The sequence below is a fragment of the Pholis gunnellus genome (assembly GCF_910591455.1).
Source record: "Pholis gunnellus genome assembly, chromosome: 23".
NCBI lineage: Eukaryota > Metazoa > Chordata > Actinopteri > Perciformes > Pholidae > Pholis > Pholis gunnellus.
In genome coordinates, this window is record NC_136550.1 from 1,544,807 (window position 1) to 1,555,086 (window position 10,280).

At 42.2% G+C, this 10,280-nt stretch overlaps 1 protein-coding gene across 1 annotated transcript; it reads right to left on the reverse strand.

Annotated features, from left to right (window-relative positions):
- Window positions 1-1,930: 1,930 nt before the first annotated feature.
- Window positions 1,931-7,151, reverse strand: LOC306714717 (acidic leucine-rich nuclear phosphoprotein 32 family member D-like). The gene is made up of 7 exons (XM_079184830.1): window positions 7,013-7,151; window positions 5,178-5,327; window positions 4,695-4,817; window positions 4,345-4,537; window positions 4,148-4,245; window positions 3,622-3,685; window positions 1,931-3,509 (listed from the first exon to the last, which is right to left on the reverse strand). Exons 1-7 carry the CDS (start codon window positions 7,064-7,066, stop codon window positions 3,421-3,423), a joined length of 771 nt encoding a protein of 256 aa, XP_079040956.1. The 5' UTR covers window positions 7,067-7,151; the 3' UTR covers window positions 1,931-3,420.
- Between the last annotated feature and the right edge of the window lie 3,129 nt (window positions 7,152-10,280).

Sequence of the window (10,280 nt, forward strand, 5' to 3'; positions counted from 1 at the left end):
CTCTCACGTCAACATCTGGCTCTCTCACTTCAACATCTGGCCCTCTCACTTCAACATCTGGTCCTCTCACGTCAACATCTGGCTCTCTCACTTCAACATCTGGCTCTCTCACGTCAACATCTGGTCCTCTCACGTCAACATCTGGCCCTCTCACTTCAACATCTGGTCCTCTCACGTCAACATCTGGTCCTCCCACTTCAACATCTGGTCCTCTCACTTCAACATCTGGTCCTCTCACTTCAACATCTGGTCCTCTCACTTCAACATCTGGTCCTCTCACGTCAACATCTGGCCCTCTCATGTAACCATGGATGTAACCATGACAATGTTCAACCTTCTGGTACCGAGCGAGGACCATTTGGTCCTCCAGCGAGACAGTTTAGCGTGGCAGCGTGTCGTAGAACGCACTTTTCATTCAGGAATATAAGAATGCTACACACGTTATATACTGACTTAACGAAGAAATTCTGGGCAAAAACATCATCACAGCCATTTTACATTCTGCAAACACAATTATACACAAACTAATATAATCAACGAGAAGATGTACCACAGTATCACGTATTTGTCTCCATGACTCAGCAAACTACCACTCCGGAGAAAGCTACGAACAAAAAGCTTCGTAGCTTGAGATGAACTTCTTGAAGGATTCTATCATGTTTCCTGGAGAAAGGGGGGCCAGACAAGCTCGGGGGACCGTGGGGGAAGAGATTTCACTTTCGGCGTATCGGATGTTACGCTCGGCGACGCACGGCGTATTTTGGTATTTTAGTGGCTAAATCAACTGTCAATCAACACCAGCTTACACGCCCAACGCTTTTTTAAGACTCTTATGCGTCGAACGAGGTGTCATAGTCTGGAATTGGCCAATCATAGGGCTGACAAAGCCTCACATACATGGATCCATGGTTTACAGCCATAGAGGTGATTCTAGCTCTCAAAACGATACAGCACTCTGAACAGCCAGCTTCTTTAGCAATGACCTTTTGTGGCTTCCCGTCCTTGTGGAGGGTCAATGACTGTCCAGTCAGCGGTCTTCCCCATGATTGTGCAGCCTACTGAACCAGACTGAGAACATTTAAAGTTCAATGCTTACATTAAAGCCATTCCCTATTCCATGTTACACATTTCCTAAATGTTGTGTTTAAGTATGCAAATGAGGACAAAGGGCACTGGAGCAAAGTCTGTCAACCTGAAAACAAAGTGTTTCATTTACCTTTATAAACCACTTTAATATGTAATAACACAGGTGTACAGTTTCATGGACTGTGCATCTAAACGCAGCCTGTAGTGTGTCGCCCTCCAGTGGACACACGGCGCCACGACAACACTTTCTCAACGTTTGAGTCACAGAAACCTCAACTCCTCACTGAGAGACAGCCGATCAGTCACCAAGGCATCAAAACCTCAGGCTACTAGTCCACCAGCTGCTATTAGTATTTATTCACCAATATGAATAGTGGGACTAACGGTGTAGATGAGGACGTGGACGCTGCATGCTTATTTATTTTCTCTTCTAAATATTAAGCACATTGAGTTCCATTAAATTAAAAACGTATCATCAAATAAATTACATATTTTTCTTTTTGTGATTTACTTAATTAAACCGTTACTGACTATTTCTACTGATGTCTCTGATCTGCAGTGTCCACTCTGCTGTAATCGTACCAATAAAGGATTATTCTCATCTCACACTGTGCTCCATGAATAAAGGTGGACGGCTGTATTAAAACACCATTGAAATAACTCCTTAATGACTGTTTTATGTTGTTGGACAAGATATAAGTCATGTGATCAACACTTGTTTCATGGGAACTCTGTACACACACACACACACACACATATTTTACCATTTCTTCACCGCAGCGTGTTGTTGGACGGCTGATGTCGTCGTGTCGTGGAGACAAAAGGCCAGAGAGGAGACGCCGGGAGCAAAATGTTAAGATTTTATTTACAAAGTCCTTTTTGTTTGTGTGTGTTTTTTTTGTTTGTTTTTCCTTTAACTTACAGAAAGTAAAAAAAAGAAAGAAAAGAAAAACACAACGTCAACTAGTCAGTGTGAGTGTGAAGGATCAACTGGATCTCTCTGCGCAGGGAGGGGAGAGAGAGAGAGAGGGGAGGTAAAGAGAGAGGGGGGGGGGAGAGAGAGAGAGAGGGAGAGAGAGAGAGAGAGGGGGGGAGGTAAAGAGAGAGAGAGAGTCCCCGGACAACCATACAAAATTAAACAAAAAACAATTTCTCTGAAAAAATATTTCTTTTAAAAAGCTCTGTTGGCAAAAAAGAGAGAACACAGTTTGCCCTGAGCGCGCTCGGCCTCGGGGGAGGGGGAGGGGGGGAGGGTTCCTCTCTGACTACGTTTGACTGTCCGTTGATGACATCACAGAGCCCGTCAATGAGGTCACAGCTGCTGGCTTCGTCCCAGAGCGGTGATGTCAGAGGAAGATGGTAAAAGAAACAAAACAATAAAACGGGGGAGGAGGGGGGAGATTTGGTGTCTTTTGGCTTTTGCGTCCTTAAAGCTCCGTTTCCTCCCATGAGCCTCTCTGTTCCGGCTCCTTCTGCAGACGACTAACGACTCAAATCGTCTCAACGTTTAAAGCTCCGCGAGTTCACGAAACATCTGATATCGAGAATGAATCGACCTAAAGTTAGAAATAATAAGATATCAAGCGGTCTTCATCGAGTCTTCCCGTCCTTTTGATCGCTACTTCTTGAGCTTCTTCTCATGACCGAGGGATGCGTTCACTTGTTAGTTGTTTGAGTGGGAATTTTGGCAGTTCAAGGATCACAGAAGCCAAAATTAACACTTTAAACACTAAGAGGTTTTTGTGAAATTAAACTTTTATCACAATTAGTTCACATTTCTCTGAAAAGATGTTCCACTTCAGTGTCGCTGGTTCATCCACTGAATAGTTACGACGATTAACGCGATAAAGACGTTAACATCGCAGCGATTTTACAAACAAAAAAAACACCAAAGAACTCACCGCTTCTTCTAATATGTGAGTCTTTGTCATATTTGAGTCTCTTTTGTTTTCTTTGTGCTGAAAAACTAAACATCGGAGAACTTTCTGCTCTGAGAAATAATAAACGGGAGTTTTTAATCACGATTTTCAAACAATCGTCCGATAACTGGATGAAAAACAATCATCAGTGTGAGTTCTTAAAGGTTTCGTGAATTTGTTATTAGATTATTTTTGATGCCGTGAATTTAAAAAAAAGAAATGAAACGCGAGGACATCGTGTTTAGCGTCTGCAGGAAGGAGGAGACGAGGGAGCAGCGGGAGGAGACAGGCTTCAGAAATGGGACGCAGCCCAGGAGTCGAGAGGAAGGCGGGAGGGCGAGCGTTGGTGGGGGGGGGGGGGGGGGGGGGGGGGGGGTAAGAGGGTCAGGGGGGGTTAAGCAGGTTTTGTGGGTCCTTAATCATCTTCTTCGTCATCATCATCCTCATCTTCAGCTTCAGGGTCCCTCTTCCTCTTCTCTCCTTTGGCCGGAGACGAGTCCTCGTCTGCAGAACACAACATCAACATTATTTCTACTATTTTTAAATGTTTTATGCAGTTTGCACTGAACAGTTCCTCTTGAAAGTAAACTACAGTTTAACATTTTCATTTACTGACCGTCATCCTCGTCGTCTTCCTCGTCGTCGTCCTCGCTGTCCACGTCTCCGTTCACCTCTCCGTCCTGCGGAGACACACGCTGGTTGTTGAAGGTGTAATGAGTTAAACACGAAGGCCTGAAGAACCACTATATGAGCTAACGGAGCTAACGACGGCGGAAAGTAGCGATTCATCTGCGTACAATTAGCTCCGACTTCTCCCAGGGCCGCTGCAGCTGGCGAGCTAATTGCTAACGCGTTAGCGTCCCATTAAAGGGACAGTACGGGTCTTCTGAAGTGGGATCGTCGACCCGACCATGATGCGTTCAAGCGCTCTACTCGGTAGAAATGAGTACTGGTATCGAATAAAAACAAACGGCTCCTCTGAGCTAGCTCTGTTGCTAACTCGACATTCATTTCAGTGTATTTAAAAACACACATTTGTACCAACTGTGGAAACGTTTGCATGTATTCGCGTCACGTTTTGACGGATTCTGTAACAAACTGAAACACTTCATCTTGTATCTCGGAGGCGGCCCCGGACTCACCTCGTCTTCATTACTATCATCATCATCGTCCTCCTCTTCGGCCACTACGTCCTCCTCGTCCTCTTCTTCCTCTTCGTCAAAGTCCTCTGACTCGCCCTCTGGAATACAAGAAAACGGAGGAAAAGTGAGAAAACATTTCGGGCGAGGCGCCCGGAAAACGGGAATGTTTTTTTAAATATCAAAAGCGTCGCCGTTACCCAGGCCCTCCTCGTCCTCGTCCTCCACGCCGTCTCCCTCGCCGTCGGAGTCGGACGCCTCGCAGTCGTCAATGTCGTAGCCGTCCAGGTAGGTGAGCTGGGGGAGGAGCTTAAAGATGGACTCCCTGTAGTCGGTCAGGTTGGTCACCTCGCAGTTGAACAGGTCGAGGCTCTTCAGCAGGGGAAGCTTTTTCTGGAAGGGGTTCAAAGACAAGACGGGATCATTTACTCCATCACACTTCTGATTTCAGCTCTTTGGTGGGAGTTTAAGCCGCGAGCGTCATTTGTTTATTCTGCACGGTTCGGGTTACGAGGTCTGGTGGAAAGTGCGTTTCTTTGACTCCACCCACCAGAGGCTCCAGGGTGCTGATGTCTTTGAACTTATTCCCACTGAGGTTGAGATGCGTTAAGTTCACCAGCCGCTCTGCCAGGACCTCCAGACCGCCCGATATCCTGTTATCACTCAACTCCAACTGTGGAGACGAAGGGGGGAGAGACAGAGAGAGAGACAGAGACAGAGAGAGAGAGAGACAAAGTTTAATTTCACTTGCTGGTGGAGCTCAAATCTCAAAGATGCTCAGTTTACTGTGATACATGAATAATAATTAACACGTTTGAGACGCTGGAATCAGAGAATATTTGGCAAATTTGCTCATAAATGTATCAAACTTGTTGCCGGTTAATATTCTCTGTTGCTGGTTTCAGCTCCGGGTTGTTCCACCGAGGACACCCTGATACACGCGTTCACACTACATTGTGTAATTGTGATTTAAGCGGTTGCATTTGCACCGTCTCCAGCGTCTCTGAGGCGTCACTGCGTCTGGTCCGCTCACCTTTTTGAGTTTGTCCAGTTTGGGGATGTCTGCTACGCTGGTCAGGCCGACGTTGATGAGGCTCAGAAGCTCCAGGTTGGAGAACTCTTCTGTGATTCCTTCGATCTTTCCTTCGCCGGAGCGACAGTTGTCCAGAACCAGCTCCTGGACCTGAAGAGGGCGCAGAGACGAGAACAATGAGCTCTACATTTTTACAACCACGTACAAGTGTAATGCCCCCTTTGTCTTTTAGCTAGACTGAGATGTCTTGACGGTGTCAGTATGACTAATCCAGAGACTCATTTCACCCAAAACCAGCTCTGCCACGCGGTGATGAAAAGCAAAGATGAGTGTTATGAACATGCTGCATGAAAACCAGAGAAAGCTGTAAAAATAAAGAACTTTACTGCTGTGTGTACCAGCTAGCTCAACCTTTGTTTTTAAACTCAATTACTTATTCTTTAACCTGATATTAAGAGAATTTAAATATATTAAACAAACATTTTATATTTATAAAATGCAATGGCATATTTATTTTTAAGATATTTAAACTTCACACGCTTACCAAAAACCCAGAACATGTGACTACAGCTGCAAGTTTTTGGTACATAAAATATCGGATAATAGTATTTTTAAAAAATGGCTACCACAATCTACCAAACTTTAAGTTGACATATTCAAACATTTTAATTTAACCAAAATTAAACACATTATATATACAATTATAATAGTGTATATAATACATCCTATTTTATATATATAGGTTTTTTTATATAATATTTGTACATAACACTACTGCGCAGGACTCCTGCGCAGTTTCATATTGGACGGGATCCCGGCGCGAGACTGTTTATAAACTCCTCACACACACACGTGACGCTGCTAAGTTATAGCTTCTTGCTAAAGTATTACATTTACTAATTATCCCGTTTGATTACCGATGAAGTGCGCGCGAGAGGATATAACTCGTTTCTATTGGTTACAATGGAGGCGACGAAAAAGCACAACAAGCGCACGCGACGTAGCCACTTTAGCAAAAGCTAGCACGCCGCTGGCTACGCGCCCTTTTGGGCTTCGACTAATTCCTGGATCCGCGACGATAAACAACAACGAAAATTAGACTTTTTTAAGAACGTAAAACCCCGAACGTTGCGAGGCTAGTTTAAAGACGGGGGGTTGTGGTTTTGAAATGAATAACTTCGGATTTAACCAACGTTTTAAGTGTGTAACCCCAAAAAACAATGACGCATTTCCTGCATTACACGAGTATTAAACGTTAAAGAAATATCGTGACGAGTCGTTTTTTACGTACTAACGTTAGCGTCCTATACTACAATAAATAGAGAATTTATTCGACCGGTCACAATACATGTTGTATTTAAATTGAGTTACGTTACCATCTCGTGCAAGGCAAATAGAAGCCGTACTGTAACTTATTAAAATATGGCAGGCCCAGACATTAGCCGGGCCCACGAGACACACGGATGTGTATATATCGGTGCTCGAGCAAGGAGGCACGCGCAAGTTTCTTTTGCACACGAGCAGTTTCATGAATGAATCGTTTAACAACCGTTTGGAGTGAAATAAGCGAGAGAAAAGCGTGAACGTTAAAAATGGAAACAAAGCGGTAAAACAGCTGCGCAGTTGGTCTTTTCAAGGATTTATTGGTAGCGAATTGAATATATTTTTAAACGTTATATCTAGTTGCAGCTTAGGTATAAACAGTAAACGGTAAATGTTACATTTGAGCACTTTTCCGTGGAGCTGCAGACATCCTGCCATGTGCTCGCCATCACTCCTTCTTCTCCTGCCGGTCAGGTTTAACGTAAAAAAAACAACAACATTAAACTACTCACTTCTGTCGGCGACCGGTGCCTTAGTTCTAATGAGACCCTCTTCTTCATGTCCATTTTCCTCTGGTTTTTGGCCTGAATTTGGGTCTCTGAGACGCGGAAAAACTTGTTTCTCCTCGAACCTCTTCTCTTCAGTATCAACACGCGGAAACCTGTGTGAAGCTAGCTAGAGTCAAAACGCAAAGACTTCCGGGCAAGACTTGCAAAATAAAGTTCTCAGTCATCTCGGCGGAAATGGAACTGAAGCATATCCTGTGATGAATATTAATTTACAACCGCCACACAATACCTATGGTATAACTGATACTTTTTAGACACGTTTTTTATCCTTCTTAAGCTAAATATTTCTATTGTGGGTATGGAGCTTTTTCACTTATATATTTATTTTAAAGGAACACTATTATACTTCCGGTCTTCTCTGTCTTTCCTGTCGAGCTTGACACAGCGTGTGAAACGTTCCCGTGGCGTGTGTGAAAAGTGGGTCAAGCCGTTTGCTGCTTTTACTTGTCCTCGAAAATACATACATTTAACATCAATGACCCTCCAAATGAATAAAGCAAGTTAGGATTTCACTCAATACATCATACTTAATTAAACATATAGGGATAATACATACATATATCACAAACATGTTAAAAACGTATCTTTCCCATCATCTTGTATGTTTATAAACGCAAATTCCTCCTCTTTACTCTTCCAGCACGCTGTATTTTTACATATAAACAACAATACACCGCAAAGAAAGATGCATGCGTCATTGAGTCAATTTGTATACAATATTATTGGCATATATACTTGATTTCGTGCACAAACGTCATATTTTGCTGCTCGTGAGCGATAAAGTTCAATTTTTTAAGGAGCCCTTGAATGCACCATATGTTAATTTGTAAAAGGAGGGAAACCAAACGGCAGCAGGAGGGAAACATGTCTCCACAGCGCCGGCGGCGGCCATTTTGGCTCATTGCACACGAAAAAAACAACTGAAAAGATCTCTACTGTTGAGCCCAACGCGGCCATAGGACAGAGGATTGAAAAGCCCTCTGAGGCAAATTTGTGATGGGATTTTGGGCTATTAAGTGTGTTATGTAATGTATAATTAATGTATAATACTAATTCTTTCATATATATATATTTTTTAATATATTAGGCCTACCCAGTGCTTGAAGATGAAAATAACATTGTTTCCAAAGTGTGATTTGAAATTGTAGGCCCAAATATAATTTCAAAATAAAAGCCATCCCATAGAAAGTACACATGAAGTGTCATATGCACCTTTTTTTTTATTTATGGTGTCTTTCTATGAAGAACAAAATGGACTCTTGCCATTTTTAATCATGTTAATTCTTTATTGTCCGTACATTGTAGATCATCTTCACGACAAGCAGTTATACATACAGTGGTCTTAGATTATATCATCGTCCAATACGAGGAGAGCAACAGTTAGTTAGTAACAGCTAGATTTTTCCATTGACCACGCCGCCATCCTCCCCTCCTGCACATCATACACCAATGTATTGACAATCGTCAAATACGCAACAGGTGCCGAACCAATGAATAGGACGAAGGAATAAATAAATAAATAAATACATATATACATACAATACATAAATAAATAGCAACAAAGTGTGTATATCCTCACATACACACATATCACCAGAAGACACCAGCTTCCATAGGCATGGGGGCTATTTTATACAGCCACAAGGCATATAGTTTAATGTATCAGAGTCCAGACCAAGACCACGTTGTCACAATGCAGACTGTAGTTTGTTTCTTTAAAGGCAAAGCAGCCCAGAGAGCAGGAGTAATCTCATTGGTTCACTGAGGATTTGGTGGGAGGGGCCTAAAAAGTGGAACAAAATATAAACAAATTCCAACTTATAATAATGTTAATATTTCCCAAGATGTCGAACTCTTACTTCAACCATTTAATTAAGTTCTTTAAGCTTTGGAGAGAGTCAATGCTAAGCTACGCTAACTGGCGTCGTATTAAACACACACGTGGTTTCAATCTTCTTATCTAATTCTCACCAAGAAAGCTAATATCAATAATAATATTTCCCAAGATGTCGAACTCTTCCTTCAACAAATTACGTAATTTCTTTAGGCGTTGGAGAGAACTAGGCTAGCTGATTCCTCCCGTCTCCAGTCTTTATGCTAAGCTAAGCTAACTGACTTCATGGTTTCCAATCTTCTTACATAACTCACACCAAGAAAGCTAATACAAATGTTAATATATCCCCAAAATATTGAACTCTTACTTCAACCATTTCATTTCTTTCTTTGCAGAGAGTCAATGCTAAGCTAAGCTAACTGGCTTCATATTAAACACCAGATTGGTTGCAATCTTCTTCAGTAAGAAAGCGAACAACAATAATACTTTTTCCAAAAATGTTGAACGGTTGATTCAAGGAGGCAGTCGTAGATAAGAGATGTTGGTCCTTTTGTGTGTGATTTACTAGTTTATTGATTAATGTAAAATAACCAAATTCCATAATCCCTCATCTTTATTGATTTCCCTTCATTTCACAATTAAAAAGGCATCTTTTGAGCTTTAAAATAACTTCCTTAAAAAGAGATTTCAGATGCTTTCAGAGCTGCTTTACCGCTGAGGACAGACTGCAGAACTGAAGCTTCAGTCTGCAGGTTTGGTTCGGAGTTCTCCGCCCGATCTCACAATCGAGAGCGACATCGATAATGAAACGGTGGACGGTGATGCGGCCGACGTCCGACTCTCATTTTAGGTGAACAGGAAAAAAAAAATATGGGAGCGCAACACTGTACAAGTCCCTCATTGAGGTTAGAATACATGTCGCCTTCGAGGGCAAATCAGCACAAAAGAAAACACAAATTAAAGGAGAAAAGAGCAACGAAATTCTCAACGAGAAAAGTCAAAAACGTCTTAAAGCACTTTGTAATTTGGAGAAGAGTGCTATACAAATATAGCATAAGCCTGTCAAAAGATTGTAAGAAAAAAAGAGTTAACATCGGCTCCAGCAGCACAAATATCTCCCCATTTTTATTTGGATAATCGACCCAAACAGCCGTGAAGTGGTTTGGTTGGATGCAGCTCACAGACTTTCCACAATGGATTCAGAACATTTTTTTTTTTTCGCAATCAGAACAAACAGACAAAACAAATGAAATCAAGAGAAAACACCAACAACCTGTTAACGGTTACAGAACGAGCAGGCGTGTGGCAGAAACGGAGAAAGTTAGTTTCTGATTGTAATGTTGCTGTAATTAATGTGCTTTGGCAATGGAAGAGATG